The sequence below is a fragment of the Gadus chalcogrammus genome, chromosome 6, assembly GCF_026213295.1.
Source record: "Gadus chalcogrammus isolate NIFS_2021 chromosome 6, NIFS_Gcha_1.0, whole genome shotgun sequence".
Lineage (NCBI taxonomy): Eukaryota > Metazoa > Chordata > Actinopteri > Gadiformes > Gadidae > Gadus > Gadus chalcogrammus.
This window is the reverse complement of record NC_079417.1, coordinates 6,379,063-6,397,207: the sequence shown is the minus strand read 5'-3', so window position 1 is coordinate 6,397,207 and position 18,145 is coordinate 6,379,063. Positions and strand designations below refer to the sequence as shown.

At 42.2% G+C, this 18,145-nt stretch overlaps 1 protein-coding gene across 1 annotated transcript; it reads left to right on the top strand.

Annotated features, from left to right (window-relative positions):
* LOC130384473 (solute carrier family 28 member 3-like) lies at positions 1 to 8,108 on the top strand. The gene is made up of 17 exons (XM_056592676.1): positions 1 to 192; positions 1,043 to 1,119; positions 1,369 to 1,460; positions 1,696 to 1,885; positions 2,046 to 2,190; positions 2,510 to 2,623; positions 2,920 to 2,997; positions 3,465 to 3,545; positions 3,786 to 3,866; positions 3,987 to 4,112; positions 4,421 to 4,545; positions 4,684 to 4,852; positions 5,323 to 5,520; positions 5,862 to 5,943; positions 6,120 to 6,218; positions 6,471 to 6,585; positions 7,351 to 8,108. The coding sequence occupies exons 1-17, from the start codon at positions 124 to 126 to the stop codon at positions 7,487 to 7,489; spliced, it is 1,980 nt and encodes a 659-aa protein (XP_056448651.1). The 5' UTR covers positions 1 to 123; the 3' UTR covers positions 7,490 to 8,108.
* Positions 8,109 to 18,145: the final 10,037 nt, after the last annotated feature.

The following is an 18,145-nucleotide window of genomic DNA, read 5'->3' as shown; positions in this document are numbered from 1 at the left end:
GGGGAACAGAGGAAACAGGGGAGAGGAGAGTCAGCTGTGTGTTTCTGAGAGGGTGTGGAGAGCCCAAACAGGTGTAGCCTTCAGTGTGGAGCAGGGCTTTCTGCATGCCTCTGAGGCTTCAGCATGGAGATGAACACAGTGCCTAAGAGCCACCCTGACAAAGGGAAGGACAACCATGCTTTTTTGGCAGAGGTAGGTTTGAATATATCAATGCCCGACATTTCTTACAACTTCAAAGGCAGCATTGACGTACACAGTGGGGGTAGAACCCACCAGGGGATAAAATACTTGGAGAACTCCAGTGCAGTGCGTGTCATGTTTACTAGCAACTTTTTCCAGAACAGGCAGCATATGTTTCGTTTTTTATAAGCTTACTAACAGTATGCAAAACCAAACATATACTGTCAGGTCAGAGCTAGTTAACTAGCGACCCTGAAACTCATAGCTGCCATGCTTTCACTAAACAAGTGAGTCTGCCTATTAGCGTAAAAAATAGGCTGAGGTTGAGGTGTACAATATGGTGATGACATATATTCTGTTGGAATGGATCTTCTCCTTAAATGTGAACTAAATAGTCATTATAAAAAGCATAACCCTGCAAAATGCTCTGCAGTATCATTACCCCTGGTTGTACTACGCCTACTGGTTTATCTGTGTGTGTGTGTGTGTGTGTGTGTGTGTGTGTGTGTGTGTGTGTGTGTGTGTGTGTGTGTGTGTGTGTGTGTGTGTGTGTGTGTGTGTGTGTGTGTGTGTATGTGTGTGTGTGTGTGTATGTGCGTGCAGGTGTCTGTCTCTTTGAGTGTCTGAACGAAAGAGACATTATGGTGGTGAGTGAGAGGGAGTAGATACTATCTGAGAGTGGATATAATCTGACCTAAAGAGCCCTTAAGAGTGTGTGTGTGTGCGTGTGTGTGTGTGTGTGTGTGTGTGTGTGTGTGTGTGTGTGTGTGTGTGTGTGTGTGTGTGTGTGTGTGTGTGTGTGTGTGTGTGTGTGTGTGTGTGTGTACATGCTTGCACGTTGACGTGTACATTTGTATTGAAGGAGAAAGATCTGACACGCATCGATTTGAACCTTACTTCTGAAGATGGAGAAGATGCTCACGACGACCAACCAAAAAGGTTTTGCATGATAGACTATTTCACAAACATTGTTTGGGTTTCAGTTTAGAAACAATGGCATTGATTATTCTCTCTCGCTCTCTCTCTCGCTCTCTCTCTCTCTCTCTCTCACTCTCTCTCTCTCTCTCTCTCTCTCTCTCTCTCTCTCTCTCTCTCTCTCTTGTCTCTTCTCTCTCTCTCTCTCTCTCTCTCTCTCTCTCTCTCTCTCTCTCTCTCTCTCTCTCTCTCTCTCGTCTCCTGTGTGCTCAGTTTCCTACAGAAGAATGTGGAGTGGGCAGAGGCCTGCTTGATGAAGAACAAGGACAGGATTATATTGGCCCTACTCCTAGTTTTACTTGCAGGTAACTAGACCACCGTTGCTGCACTGTTTGTTTTTACCACATAAAGCACAAATACACACAAACATCCACTCCCCCCACACAAACACACACACACGCTTCTTTACACATTCTTTTGGGCTGCCGCCTGCTTTTTGAGTGTCCACAATGCGCACAGAAATGTACGTTTATATGCATATCCTGAATTTCCTGCCTGGGGATTCCTTTATTAACGTGCATCTTCCTCCAATTCTTCCAGGTTATGCTGCCATGTTGATAGCGGCCTGTATTCTGAATTACAAACAAGCTGTTGAGCTGCTGGCAGTCACAATTGTAGTAATTTTCTTTCTGGCCTGGGATTGGTTAATGCAACGCTACGGTGACCTTCTATGCCAGAAGTTCTCTCCCATCTGTGAGCTGTGGGACGGCAACTGGTTTTGGATCAAATGGTGAGAAATAAGACTTACTTTATGTGCTTAATTACCCCTGTGTGCTGTTTTTACAACTGAGCTTAGAGTGTTTTGCGATGAGGCAATTCGTCTGACCCACAACCCACTCGTAGCCTCTGATGGAACAAAGGGTATGGCTCATGGTGTTTCCAATTGCCAGGGTGGTGTATGCGGTGTTACTGGTGATGCTGGTGTGTTGGCTTGTGTTTGACACGGCCAAGAGCGGAACCAGGCAACTGGTGTCCTTTGCTGGACTGGTGCTTCTTATCCTGCTCATGGCACTCTTCTCCAAACGCCCCACCAGGGTAACACACACAAACACACACACTCATTTGCACACAGACACGTGCACACACATGCACGGACACATACACCTGGCACCCAAACACACCTTCACTATTTGGGTAATGAATAGAAGGTATGTTGTGGGTTTCTATTCCGGTGCTTGTATTTACTGTTATGCGTCAGTGATTCTGGGCATAGTCCACCAAAAGTGATGTCAGATGATGTTTTTCGTGCTCATGAACCTATATATGAACTTACTCAACATGTAGTAAAATGTTGTAATATGTTAGTAAGAGACACTGCCTGGATGTGAAGTATTGTATTTGTTAATTTTCGTAGATCCATTGGAGAACTTTGTTTTGGGGTGTTGGGCTACAGTTCGTCTTTGGTCTGCTCATGCTCCGGACGGATGTTGGCCTAAAAGCGCTACAGTGGGTGGGAAACAAAGTAGAGGTACACGTCCTGCTCTCACAATCACAAAAACACACCTATACAAACCAATGTACACTGACTAAATGCCGGATCGTGATTACTTTCTCCTTTTGATAGAATATGCTGATCGGACATCTTTTAATTCTAAGAATGTGTCTGGTCTTGTCTGATGTAATCTAGTGTATGTAGTATATAGTAATGTGTCTCATAGTGTTGTAAACATATCATATAAATTGCAGATGAGGTTGATTTTCTCAGTATGTAGCAGTAAGTATGATGAGATTATTATCATAATTCCATCTTGTTTTTTCACACAGACCTTCCTGTCCTACTCAAATTCTGGGGCCAAAATGGTTTTTGGTGAGAGTTATGAGGATCACTTCTTTGCATTCAAGGTACGATACAATCGCACACACACACACACACACACACACACACACACACACACACACACACACACACACACACACACACACACACACACACACACACACACATACACACACACACACACACACACACATACACACACGCGCGCGCACACACACACACACACACACACACACACACACATGCACACACACACACACACACACATGCACACACATACACACGGACACACTAGAATGATAAAAATGATGGCTGTGATGACCATGATGATGATGGTGGAGATAATGATGAAGGTGATAATATTGGTAATAAATGTGATGATCTGGTATTGCTGTGATAACCACAAGTATGAAGATGGGGATAGTAATGGTGAAGATGAAGATCATAATGATTGGTGATGGTTGTAATAATGGTAGGCTAATGCAGAGGTTAAAATTGATTAAAATCATGATGATGGTTTCTCTCTCTGCAGGTGATGCCTTCTATTGTCTTTGTAAGCACCATCATTTCGGTCCTCTATCACGTGGGTTTCATGCAGTGGCTCATTCTGAAGGTGAGCACATGGCTGCTTTGAGCAACCAGCCATTACTTAGGGATTCACTGAGACAGCACTGAAAAATAAATGTACTCCAAAGAGGGTGTTATTACTTATAATTTCAGAATGTTATCTATTAGTGTGGGGTTTTACGAATATGAATATAATTGTATGTATGATATCATATACAACTATAGTTTATTTTTATTTTTGATTGTTAACTTTGTTGTTTTGTTTGTTGTTTTCTTCTTTGTGCAGATTGGTTTTGTGATGCATGTATCCATGGGAACCTCTCTAACGGAATCGACAGCTGCAGCAGGGAACATGTTCCTGGGACAGGTGTGGGCTTCCTGGTCCTAACTTTAACTACCTCACTAACTCTGCTATATCCACAGTGGTTACTTTCAATTGTTCGATTCAAATCAAAGTTCTCTGTTTTTCTCGCCCACCCTGTCTCAGACCGAGTCCCTGCTCCTGATTCGTCCGTACATCCACCAGATGACCCGCTCTGAGATCCACGCCGTTACGGCGGGTGGGTTCGCTAGCGTCTCTGGGAGCATCCTGGCGGCCTATATCTCCCTGGGGGTAAAGGAAGCCATGCATCCTCGTTATATTGCTATTATCCCCGGTCAATAGCAGTTAATGGCTTGTTGACAATGTTGAAGAATGATTATACAACAATATAATATGATAATAAGTAATATGAGCCATTTTCTTTCTCTCTCTCTCTCTCTCTCTCTCTCTCTCTCTCTCTCTCTCTCTCTCTCTCTCTCTCTCTCTCTCTCTCTCGCTGTCTTTCACTCGTACACACACACACGCTTGTGCATTGCTTAATCACATCCACCTCAATAGCTCCCCTGCTATATCCATCGACCCGACCTTTGCTCTGATAGGTGGAGGCCTCTCACCTCCTGACAGCGTCCATAATGTCAGCACCGGCCTCCCTGGCCATCGCCAAGGTGTTCTGGCCGGAGACGGAGCCTGCCAAGGTCAGCAGGGAGATAAAGATGCCCAGAGGGTGAGACAGACGAAACGAGGCTAAGCCATGAACATGAAGTTAACACACAGGTGACCTTCAGGGACCTTGATGGGAATAAAAGGTCATTCTCCATTGTATATCATTGATGTTGGTATTGCCGTTTTTTTTTATTATCAGGGAGACAAACAACTTGCTGGAGGCTGTAGCTCAAGGCGCGTGTTCCTCTGCGCCATTGGTGGCTAATATAGTCGTCAACCTCATCGCTTTCGTTTCCATACTAGCCTTCATGGACGAGACTCTGTCCTGGCTGGGAGCCTTGTTTGATTATCCACAGTTCAGCTTTTCGGTAAGTCAGTACAACACAGGCACACACGCACACACACACACACATACACACACTCTCACACACACACACACACACACACACCACACACACACACACACACGCACGCACGCACGCACGCACGCACGCACGCACGCACACACGCACGCACATGCAGTCGTACATTTGTGGCCCACAAATCATGACCATCAGTTGATTTCGGCAGTATATTCTTTCTATTTATGTAGCTTTTATAAAGTTGCTGTAATGAGTTTAGAATTTGTTTGAATCTCAGCAAATGGGCAAACGGCATACCACTTAGAACAGTAACCCCTTGATAAAATGTTGTGCAACATTTCTAAATGTAAATGTAAATGTAACACCCACATTTTTTGCCCTACAACTCATTGGTTGCGAGATTACATTTTGGCCCACAACTCTGGGACAGCACTTTAGCTGTTTCTAAGGCTTTTCATTTCTCTCCCATTCCTCAGCTCATCTGTTCCTATGTGTTTGCGCCGCTGGCCTTCGTTATGGGCGTATCGTGGGAGGACAGCTTCATTGTGGGCGAGCTGATTGGCATCAAGACGTTCTTGAACGAGTTTGTGAGCTATGAGAGGCTGTCTGTGCTCATCAAGAATAGGGAGGAAGGGAAGCCTGAGTATGTGGGCATCGTTAAGCAGTATATATCGGTAAGTCGTTTAACAACTCGGAAAACAATCAGCAATGTATAGGTAATTCTCTAACAACTTGGAAATCGTTTAGCAGAATTGATCAGTAAGTCTCCTAACAACTGAACAATTTTAGCAGTATATTTAGGAAACCCTCTCACAATTGGACAGTTGCTGAATGAAAACCTATTGCTCAATTATATCAATAATTTATTATAGATCAGTTTTGTCAGCATTATGTGGAAATATATGTTCACGATGTGAAGGGAAATCCCATTGTTGCTATCTCTTAAAAAACCTGCGCTTGCATAAATATAATGGTCCAGTCAACAATTGGACTGAAGCAACCTCTGTCTCCTCAGATTCACTCCCAAACCATAGCTACCTATGCTCTGTGTGGCTTCTCTAACTTTGGCTCCCTGGGGATGATCATTGGCGTGATGAGTAAGATCCTGACACACTGCTTCTCCTCAAATCATCCCTCTATCCACTAGAGTTTGGAACAGAATAACCCAGTTCATGAACCTATTAACTGGTTAATTAGGCAGATAGATAAATAAAAAAGTATTGACGTTGCTGTAGCATCACCTGTGGACTATCCAATCTCCCCGCACCTCCAGATACCCTGGCTCCAGAGAGAATATCAGACTTCACCGACTGTGGCCTCAGAGCGTTGACGGCAGGAAGCGTGGCCTGTTTCATGACTGCATGCATCGCAGGTAAAGCTGTCTCCTCGTTCTCTGAACTAAGGCCAAATTATATGCCGAATTCTGTGCCGAATAGCCACTGTTGGTCACCACTGTCACCCTCCTGATGTACATATTTTAGGAGAGGAGTGAACTTACCCTACAGTGAAGGCCGCTGTGAGAGTCTCACCAGGGACGTAGAGACCCTGGTGTTGCACCCACAGTGGTATTTGGCTCAAAAGAATGATGGCCACGGTCTTTGTTTCGTCTCTTTACTCCTCCCAGGTATTCTATACGTTCCGGAACTCCAGTGTGATTCTGTGTTTGGAGCGCTCGCCAACATCTCTGTATGGAATACCAGCACTGAGATATCTGAATGCTGCTGCCAGCTATACAACAGGTGTTTGTGTACTGTTTGTGTGTGTGTATTCTAAACAACCTGGTCTCACAGGAATCCGTGAAATGACTACGGTCGGACGCTTAACTCGAAATCCGTGGACACATCACGGAAACATGCCGATTTCCGTGATGTGGCCACGGAATTCGCTCCAATGCAAGTAATGACGCTGCTGTTCCGTGGCTCACACACGGATCCCCGTTTCAACGAGCGAGTCGACCACGGGGGCTTAACTCAAAACCCGGGGTGGTCTCACTGAAACACTTAAATTGTTCTTGTTGTGTCCACGGAAGTTTCTCCAATGCAAGTAAATGACAATGATATTCCGTGGCACACACACAGATTCCCGTTTCAATCTGTGTGTGTGCTCCCGTTTCAATCTGTGTGTGTGCCACATTTGACCACAGCGGGGGCTTAACTCAAAATCCGCGGTGGTCTGACGGAATCACTTCAATTGTCCGTGATGTGGCCACGGAATTTGGTCCAATGCAAGTAAATGACACTGTTATTCAGTGGCTCACAGACGGATATCGGCGTGTTTCCGTGATGTGGCCACGGATTTCGAGTTAAGCGTCCAACCGTAGTCATTTCACGGATTCCTGTGAGACCATGTTGATTCTAAAGATCTTTTACACCTTATTCATAATTATAAAGTGCATAAAACTTTTCCAGTTTTCAACCTGAACCCTTGATAAAGTGTCATCTTGATTAACATAAGGTCATACAGAGTGAAAGTCAGAAAAATAACTATGTGGTCTTTCATTGCAGTGTAAAGGCGACCACTCCAATGAACATGACCAATGGAACTTCCATTTTACAACGTTGCTGTGCATTTGCTCCCTCTGCTTTCTTTAACTGTACCATTGGGCTTGAAGCGATCATCCCCCATGGTGTAAAATGTCATTAGCATAAGTATGAACAAAGGATTCAATGAGTAGGAATCAATTTTAATAGGATGACCAAAAACAAGATGTAGCCTCTGTGATTGCTTAGAGAAATTTTGTTAAAGGAGCAGTATGTACATTACTATTACAATAACAAAGATAACCGATCGTTATGGGTTCAAATGTTTTATTTGCCGGCTACAGCTTTCCATAATCGATTTTGGTGCGGATATAATTATTGCGTGGGAAATCGCAGCATTTGTGTGCAGTCCCATTCGGATCCATAATTATAATTTTTGCACAGTCTTGGGAAAAAAATCGTTCAAGGAACCTCATCCCTTGATGCATTCGTAGAAGTAGCCTAGCCCTTTCCAATGACACGGTAGTCATTAAAAAAGGGAGGGTGAGGGGGCATTTAATTGGCTGCAATATGCATTTTTACCACTAGATACTACTAAATTCATCCCACTCAACATTTAATAGTTTCTATTCTTTTATTGCTGTATAACCTAGGCTATTTTTCTAGCCTAATTAAATGTACATTTCTGTACTTCTGTCCTTGAATTATTAATAGTGTTGCTTTGTGTATTTCATCATATGTTTTCTATTGCATTTTCTATTGTTTTTTGTTTATTTGTGTTTTCTAAATAAAACCAATGGAAACCCTAAGGAACATTGCTGACTTCTTTTCACTGTTTCCCGCTGACTAAGACCTTGCAGTAGTAATTGTGCAGAAAGGGGCGTTGGCAACCTACTCAGCCACTGCATGTGTATCTATCTAGTTTTACCATTTGCATATGATGTTAATAGGCCTGCACATCAGAATGTATCATAATTATGTTACGATACACACCGCCACATTGAGAAGACTCAAGAGAGTTGAAGTCCTGTTAAATCCTAATTCAACGAACCAAGGCTGAAGAAATCTTTTTTCTGCCCCACCTCATGTGAGAAACGCCGTGGCAGGTTGTCTACCCATTATGACAATCATTTTCGATGAAATACTAAACAATTACCAAAAAAACATAGTACCAATATAAAGCCTAACTAACATTCATATGATTATACACCATCAAAATGGAGGAAGTCATTGACATGTGACATGCCCACTACCATTTCTAGGACATAGAGCACACTGTAGAATCCATATGTATATTAATTCATAAGCCTTCAAATCAAAAAAACAAAACATTTCATTTTGGTCAAATCTATGTCGCTTTCTCTTTTATATGTTGGAGATTCTGGGACACGACTTCTAAACCTGATCTTATCATCTTCTTATCATATGATATCTTATTTAATCATAGATTATCTGATATTTGTATCAGAACCGGCTAAAGCTTGTTTATGAGCAAGGCTACATTTGTGTTGGTCGATGCATAATGGCTTAAGATCCCATGGCATAAAAATTTCACTTTCTGAGGTTTTCTAACATTAATATGCGTTCCCCTAGCCTACCTATGCTCCCCCAGTAGCTAGAAATTTCGTTGGGTGTAAAACGAGCACTAGGCATTCTGCTCCGCCTTTGAAAAAACGAAGCTCAGACGCGCCGTTTTGGAATTTTCCCCGTATGTCGTCATAAGGGGAGTTGCCACCTCCCCTATCTCTGCCTTGCCAGCCCAGAAATTTTGTCCCGCCAATGAGATACGACCGTGCGAGCGCCACATGTGTGTGTGTGTGTGTGTGTGTGTGTTTGTGTGTGATTACACACACTGTAACACAAGTGTTGTACACTTATTTGTTATTTGGATAACCGTTCTGCTCTTGGTGTTATGACGCATACGACGTCAGACTCTCGTCTGTGGTATTTCCCCAACGAGACTCGTAGAGGGGGTTATCTCAGCCATGGTTTTGACTCCCTGAAGTACATGAACCACGACATGAAGGAGAAAGGGATTGTTGCCCGCGAATGTCTCCCGCTTGAGCCCCGCTTTCCGCTGCCAAGGGACCACCGCCTCGGTGCTGCGGTCAGCACTCAGCAGCGAGGCTCCGGCGGGAGACAACCGCGGTCAACAATCCCTTTCTCCTCCATGTCTGTGGTTCAGTCTACTTCAGATTGATGTGGACGTGCAAGAACGACGCAGTCGTTTGAGATTCATAATATCGTCTGGAGGCTCACACAGCTTTTGTCTGTGATATATATTATATGACATAGATATCTATGCATAATATGATATAATTTAGATATTAAGCTCCAGGACTTCTAGAATATTTACAGAACAAGGCCAAAGGCCATTGCGATACATCCACTGTAAACAGAGCGCATTGTGGCCGCAAGCTGCTCAGAGCCCCACCCCCACCCTCCTCCTTGAACCGCCTCGACTCATTTGCATTAAAGCTACAGACACCGAAACGGTGTGTTTGGGGAAAGCTCAATGTGCGACTGGCTCGTAGTGGCTGTAAATCTGCACCCCAGCTGAATTTCGGGAAAGTCTTCAAATACTGTGTTTGGGGCCCACTGATATCTATATTAAAGCATCCATAAAGCAGCCTGCCATGGGACCTTTAATGGCGAGTTAAGCCATTAAGTTCACATGCAAGCCACTAGATGGCACTGTTGTATTGCATTTCCCAATCTCCACTCTCCACCCCTCGGGCAGTTGAATTCGAAAGGTCATAAAAAAGACGTTCTTCAAATCGCCTTGATTGGCGCTGAGTAACTACTAAATTAATATCGACAGCCGTGGAAATCAACACAGAGGAACCTTGGAAGGACCGCATAGGGGTGAATTCTGGCATCTGCAAATATGAGAGACTTGGAGGAGGGAGTCGGGGCCCACAGCAGTCACTTCATTAAGTCAGGGACCGGGAAAAGGTCAGACGGCTTATATGCGGGCAGGAGGTAGTGTTTCATGTGCGAATTTCACACACACAGTGAGGAGGACATTAATGTCCGCCGTCAGAGTCTGACGCGAAGCGCCTTTTAAAGTTCGGTGTGACATTGAGATTGAAACCCTATTAGTTTGAATTGGTTGGTTTGAGGACTTTTCTTTATCGCTTCGATAGGGGACCAGGAAGTCCGGTCTGCAAGGTGATTCCAAAATAGGTTGCACCGCAACCGGGTAGCGTTTTCAGTGGTGCAAGATATTGGTATCGATTTGTTTATGCATTTGATACGAAGTCATACTATAAATATATATAAAAAATATATGATTTCATGTCCTTCAATGTGGGTGTCAAATAGACCTACTGTTATTATTGTTATTGTCAATGGTGAGCTAATTGTTGCTTAGAGTATGCTCCTGCAAGCTTCTACCCTGGAAAAATAAGATCAATCACCACCATATTTACAGTAGCCTATAGCAAACCATTCATTTTTGTAGATATAATCAAATACAGACATTCAAGTGAATTTACCTCTGATAAATGATTTGTGACTGATCTGTCCTTTTTTAGATTATCAATACTAATATAATACTATAACACTGCAATTCCCAAGAGGCCCCAGCTGAAATACTACTACCCCCAGTGGAAGCACAGACAATCGTAGGAAGATAGAAACCACACACACACACACACACACACACACACACACACACACACACACACACACACACACACACACACACACACACACACACACACACACACACACACACACACACACACACACACACACACACGTCTCACACACACACACACACACGTCTCTCACACACACACACACACACACACGTCACATTTATGCACATACATTTGCATGCATCGAAACACACCAACATGCTCACTCTCTATGATAAAGGACAGAAAGAGTGTAACGAAGGAAGGGAGGACCCAAACGGAGTCAGGGGAATGGGGAACAGAGGATGGAAGGTTGGGTAAACAACTGTAAAGAGAATGTTGAAAAGAAGTATGAGATTAGGACAACTGTGGAGAGAGACGGCCATACATCCGCATTTGTTTGACACACACACACACGCACGCACGCACGCACGCACGCACACACACACACACACACACACACACACACACACACACAAACACACACACACACACACACACACACACACACACACACACACACATACACAAAGTTCAATATTTGATTTAGGAATAAATTTAACCAAATGCAAATGTTAAATTAACAGGCTGTGTAAGGAATGCCTAAACCCTTCAGTACCAAACCTTTGAATTTAGTAGTTTCATGGTATCATTCAAATCAATGAGAGATGGATGGATCAATACACTCATTGATTGATAAAAGAAGTCTGAACATTTCCCATATTTATCTTCAAGTTCAATGTACACATTACAACAGTTGGTCTTCTCTTTGTATAAAACAATCAGGGTGTTGACTATCAAATCAAGTAACACAAACACGCAGAGGCCTCTGCCTGCATCTCTTTATGTGTTCTTCAGGCTATGCTCTGGGCCTAACAAACCATAATTAATGCTCTAATTGGCCATTGACACATAATTGCACGGACGTGTGTCGGTGCATGGCAAGGAATTAAACAGGACAATCCCTGATGAATGGGTGCCTGTTGAACTGTGCTCGTCACATATTGAGCTGTGCTATAGGAGTTACAAGGACCGAGATTCAATATGAAATATAAAGATTTGACCATATATTAATGTCAATATCTTGCTGCTGACTGCTTTCTCCGAAGGCATGAAGGTGTTACAAATTACAGTTATTGTTTTATTTTATAAATCTTTCATTGTGCGTTCATCTTCATGGAACAGGGCCCCCAGCTCCGCATATGGTGGTACTGATCTGCAGTTGTCCAGATGCCTCTTATTTCTACCAGATTCTTGTAGCTGAGCAGTATCTCCAATATCCATGGTCTGGCTTTGTGCTTTTTTTCTTCGAATCAATTCACATTCCTTCTATTTTATATTAACAACAACATGACACATTTCTCATCGTAACAGGCCCTCTCCCCGTGTTTTATCGATCATTATCGATTATCGATCCATCCATCATGTTTTGGTCAAATCATAATCATTTATTGCTGAATCGATGATTCATTTTCAAATGAATATGTTTTTTTCAAATGTCCCCTTTTTCATCTCCTTCAAATTGTATTTGCCTTCAATCTAGAAACACCAACACATTTATGTGGCGCACTCTAATCCAGCTAATTAATAGGGGGGGCTGTAATTTCATAGAAATCAGGGTTTTGGCCGCCATTTTCTTTGTAGTCATGTTGCTACTCAACTGAATTGTGAGCAAATTAAAACCAAAAACACATCTGAATTCTTCTTGGAACGAGGTCGGCCGGGTAAGAGCTGGGCTCGCAGCTGATTGTTAACATGAGGTCTCTAACGGCAGAGCTATATTTGTGTGGCAAAAAGTGTTTGAGTTGTTGTCTTTGTTTCCGTGTCCCTCAACAACGCATGTTCTCGGAGAGTTCGGAGAAAAACCTTGCCATCTTGATTAGTCCTCAAAAGGTGGGGTTGGCGGTTGTTTTTTTGTTCGTGACTCATTGAATACATTTAGCACACAAACACAGCCGCACACGTATGGAACAAAATTACATACTGCTTGCGGCTGCCCAATTATGGACTCACACGTATGCATGCAATCGTGCACACCGACCCATGGACATACACACACACACACACACACACACACACACACACACACACACACACACACACACACACACACACACACACACACACACACACACACACACACACACACACACACGCACTCATTTCAGTTTCTTGGATGCCAGGCAGGGGGTAAATCTGGTGCAGGGATGAACACACGCTGGGATCAGAACACCTCTCATCCTTCTTCCTTCCTTTCCCCTTTTCTTCATTCTTAATTCCCTTTTCTCTCTTCTTTTCTTTCAATCTTTCAACCTTACTTCCTTTCTCTAATTTCTCTCTTTCTCTCTTTCCTCCCACTCAACATTCTTACTTTCTGCTGTTATTTTCTGTTTTCCTATGTTCTGTCCCTCATAGTCCTTTCATTCTCCTTTTTTTTTCCTCCTGATCTTTGAACAGCGAATCACGTAATGGATGGGTTAAGAATAATAGTTACTCGCTCTTTCCCTCATTTCACCCCTTAAACATTTGTGCAGTTTCTGCATCTTATCTTTCCTCTCAAATGCCCCCCCTCTTCTCAGCTCCGAGGTCTCTCTGGCTCTGTATTGTTCTTCCATTAGATCAGAGAGATTTCCAAACTCTTCATTAAGCCCATTTAGAGAGCCGTGGCTCAGCCCTAATTGTCTGACTGCTCTAATGAATATTAAGTGCTGTTTAATTTACAATCTTTATGCAGTCTTTACATTTATGCCAACCCCTTGTCTGCTTTTACATCAGACTCATCACTTAGACCGTCAACACAATGTTTCCCCCCCCCCCCCCCCCCACCTCCTTTTACAATTAGGAATAGAGAGAGAAGGAGAGCCTAAGCAGAAGGACCGCGTTTTTTAAAAGCATATCAAAGCGTGGAAACACGCGCAGCCTGCCCCGGTACTCTCCCGCACTGTTGTTCTAGGCATCCAACACGTGTTTACATGTTTTGGCTGCACTTCATGCCCAGCTGAATGCATACTCACTTAACCCTATCGCTCACCGAGCTCCTCGGATCTCCATGGTTACTAGAGGTAGTCGAGCGGGTGGAGGGCTCTTGAGGGTGCATTAGGACCTCTCCGCCACAAAGGGCCGGCTCCCGTCTCAGCTGAGAGCTCAACCTCTACCTTGTCAGTCAGGCCTGCGAGGAGGGCCTGCACACTGTTTGCTCGGCTCACCATGCGCTGGCTGTGCATCCTGAGAACAGGGGCGCTCAGATTTAAATGACAACCTTTAAAGAAAACTGGGATAAAAAATAAACAAGAAATGTACATGGAAAATTGTAGAATTTTCTATATACCATTCTACAGAATGGTTTTCTTTTTTGTGTAGGAAGAATTTAAAAAGGCTGAGTCTGATTTTAACTGATAATTTTTTTTTTTTTTTTTAAATTACTGGGTTATATAATGTAAATGTTATATTGAAGAACACTTGAGGGTTATCGTCATGATATAGCAGAGACTCCAGGCAGACTCTTCTATCAACACTTATTATTAACACTTTTCTTTCTTACATACCTGTTCCTATATTATTAAAGTTCATTATATATTAAACAGTTTTTGCAAAAGCATCCAAAACAAGAAGATATTCACCCCAACTAGGACAACCAAGTTGTAATTTTTTATGTCTACTTGATTTTAAACACTGTAGATATATTAGCATTTTTCAAATGTGTTATTTATGTACAATTACATAAACTCGTTCTCCGTTCTCCACCAGAATGTACATCGATCATTTCTCCATCTCCAACCTCCCTCTTTGTTTCCTGCAGATCTGTCCTTTCCCTACTCTCCCTCCTTCATTATCGTCCTTGCACTGTCCTCACTCATAACCCATGGAGTTATGAGGAGAGACAGTTCCGATTTTGGGGGGGAATTCCAGGTTTAGGAAGTAAAAGTCCAGACAAGGATATTCTCCAACTGGTCCTCATGAATCCAGGTTTTTCCACTAATTAGTTGTAGGCTTTTTATTTTTTGGAATATGCTCATAAACTAATTCAGCCGTTTAACTTGGCTGGACTTCTATTATTACAAGCTGGAGATTTGATCCCTGATTTGGTATGGTTGTGAGAAGAGAACTAAATGTTTCTACAATGAGGGTCTGCAACTTTGGGAAGAGTGCCTTGATGTTTGAGCTCTGTTCAATATGTCCGACAGCTGCAAACAAACTTCCAGAAGCGACTTAACATGTACGGACGCTTGGTAATTTCAACAGACAACACGGTTGAGACGGCATCGTGACTTTTCCCAGGCCAGCATAATGAGCCATGGCACATCGGAGTGAAAGACATCTTTATCCACTTAACACTATATTGAGACTCCATTTTCCGGACACATGCCTTTCTTGCATTGCTACTCTAATAAAATACTGAACAATTAGGCAAACAAACACTATGGCCTAAGTCATTTGTAAGAGTAGGCTATTATAATCGCTGTGTGTGTGTGTGTGTATGTGTGTGTGTGTGTGTGTGTGTGTGTGTGTGTGTGTGTGTGTGTGTGTGTGTGTGTGTGTGTGTGTGTGTGTGTGTGTGTGTGTGTGTGTGTGTGTGTGTGTGTGTGTATGTGTGTGTGTGCATAAAAGTGTTATTAATTATTTGGTCTACTCCATTGGGTTTCTAAATGATTATAATTTTTTGAGAAAGAAGAAATTGCTGGTTATACAGACTCACGAAAATTGTTAGAGCCAAGGACAATACATAAAAATAGAAAGACAATGTTTGCCTGCATTCACTTAGTACAGTCCAAGCACAAAGTGCTGGAACACTGTCCAATCACTAACCCTTATTTTCCTTTGGTTCACACTGTTCAATTCACATATTAGTTTTAGCAGCATGATGTTCTATCTGGCATTTTAAATAAAAACAAAGAACGGAAATATAGTATTTGGATGCCAAGAGCCTTCATCATATATATAATATATATATAATTGTTTGTTTGTTTTCTGAACAAATGTGTCTGCCAATGTCAGTAATTGTCTTGTTAGTGATTTGTGATGTTATGAGCTGTCTTGTAATTATTTTAAAAGACAGCTCACTACAGATAATGAATAATTTAAATGGTATAATGTGTCGACTGATCTGGTGATTGGATTGACTTGACTTGACTTGAAGAATTAGCCTATGTGTTATACCGGCTATAGCATGGTTAGTCTCCCCCAGAGCACGCACTCAATGAAGCATAAAAATAAATAAAATGCACAATCTTTGTTAGCAACATCCTTTGCCCCAAAATGTTATGTTTTTCGGGTAGTTGTAGTGAGCCCAATTCCTGAGTCTATTACCGGTTACATATTGTTATGTTGGCTGAGATGTGTCTTACTCTGTGAGCTAGGATTGTATCAGGGTTGACTGATGAGAGCATTTTTCATATTAACATTTGTTTCTTCCTATATGTGGTTTGCATGTGTGTGTGTATGCGTTAGTGTTTGTGAAAAAAAATTCCATGTACTTGTGAACACAATCACCTCTGCACATATTTTTTCTAATTTCCTTTCAGCCATTCGTGTTCTAATAGTTTCCTGAGGGTGACCTTTCATTTTACATCATGTCTCATGAATAAGCAACAACACACATGCATTCCTCGACTCGTATCCTGACACCCAAATGGCATACGTGATGATGATGATGATGATGATGATGATGATGATGATGATGACGATGAAGGAAGATGAGGAGGATGCACCTTTAACGCAGATGTTGGCAGAATACCAAAATATCTGCAAAAAAATATTAAAATAAAAAAAAATTATAATAAACCACACACACTTTGTGTACATACTGTGGAGGAGCCAACAGCCATGTCAGCGCTGTGATTGCCAATGACCTTCGAGAGCCACCATGAACCTTCACGCCAGATAGCAAAGCTGTCATTTCCGCAGCTTGGGGTCTTTTAGAGCCATCTTACTCTTTCATCATTAACCAGAAGTACGGAACGCGGTTTCAATATGTTCAAGAGGTGTAAGGGCACCGAGAATACCCTCTGCACAGCTTGTGAAATTACCTTTCTAATGGCCAGCTTGTCAGCCTGCCTCCTCTCATTGTAGGAAGAACAAAAATAATAATAAGTGTTCTATTCCTTGTCATAGCCAAATCACTTTCACACTGCTCTTTGAACCATTCCTTTCTTTCCATTTCTTTTTTTAACCCTCGTTTCCAACAGGCCATATTCAAAAGGTGGTAATGACTTTTCTGTGGAGTGCGTTGGATGGAGAGATTGACTTAGAGAGAAGACGACGGACAGAGAGAGTGGGGAATGAGAACGGGGAAAGGGTGAGATGCATAGAACAAGAGTAAGGACCTGAAGAGAAAAGCACATTGTGTTGTTCTAATTCCGTCCGCATTGTTGAGGCTGTCAGTCTGCCAGAGGCTTGCGGAGCCGTAATGGGCCTTCCATTTTGTCTGGTTAACTATTCAGTTGTCAATAAAGGGCAAGAGATAGCATTAATTATCACTCAGTGCTCGTACCGTAACTCGTGTTCCTTGAGGCTTTGCTCACGTTCTTTCTCTAATGTACTAAATATCAATTTGATTAATATTATTACTTCAGATGTTAATAGAGGGGGTATAGTCAATTGTCTTGGAACACGCTATATTTAATAAAAGCTGGACTTATATAAGATGTAAAGGTTTAAAAAAAAAAAAGATCAAATGATCATAGGGAATTATATATATATATATATATATATATATATATATATATATATATATATATATATACATATCTGTGCTTATATGTCCTTAAAAATTATCTGAAATATCCAACCGAGAATCTCAATCGTCAACTGTAAGGTAGAGCTTCAAGACCGAGGCCTTTTCGGATATAACAACCGCAAATATCTCAGGCCTAATATTGTAAAACATTCCAGGGCATTAGCTTTAGAATACAGGCACAAATGCACACACAGACAATACGCTGAAAGGCAATACAATATACTCAAATATTTATGATGTGAAGAAAATAATAATAATAATAATAATGTATAAACACAGTAAAAAAGGACAGAAATCATCCATGCAGGGCCTGGCAGTGTGCCTTCCCCCTGCATTTTTAGACTGCTTATCAGCCTCCCCATTGAGAGCATCCATAAAGCAATTTCTCTGAGTAAAACTTTCCACCATCTACAGTATGGGAACAAATATGAACATCTTTTAC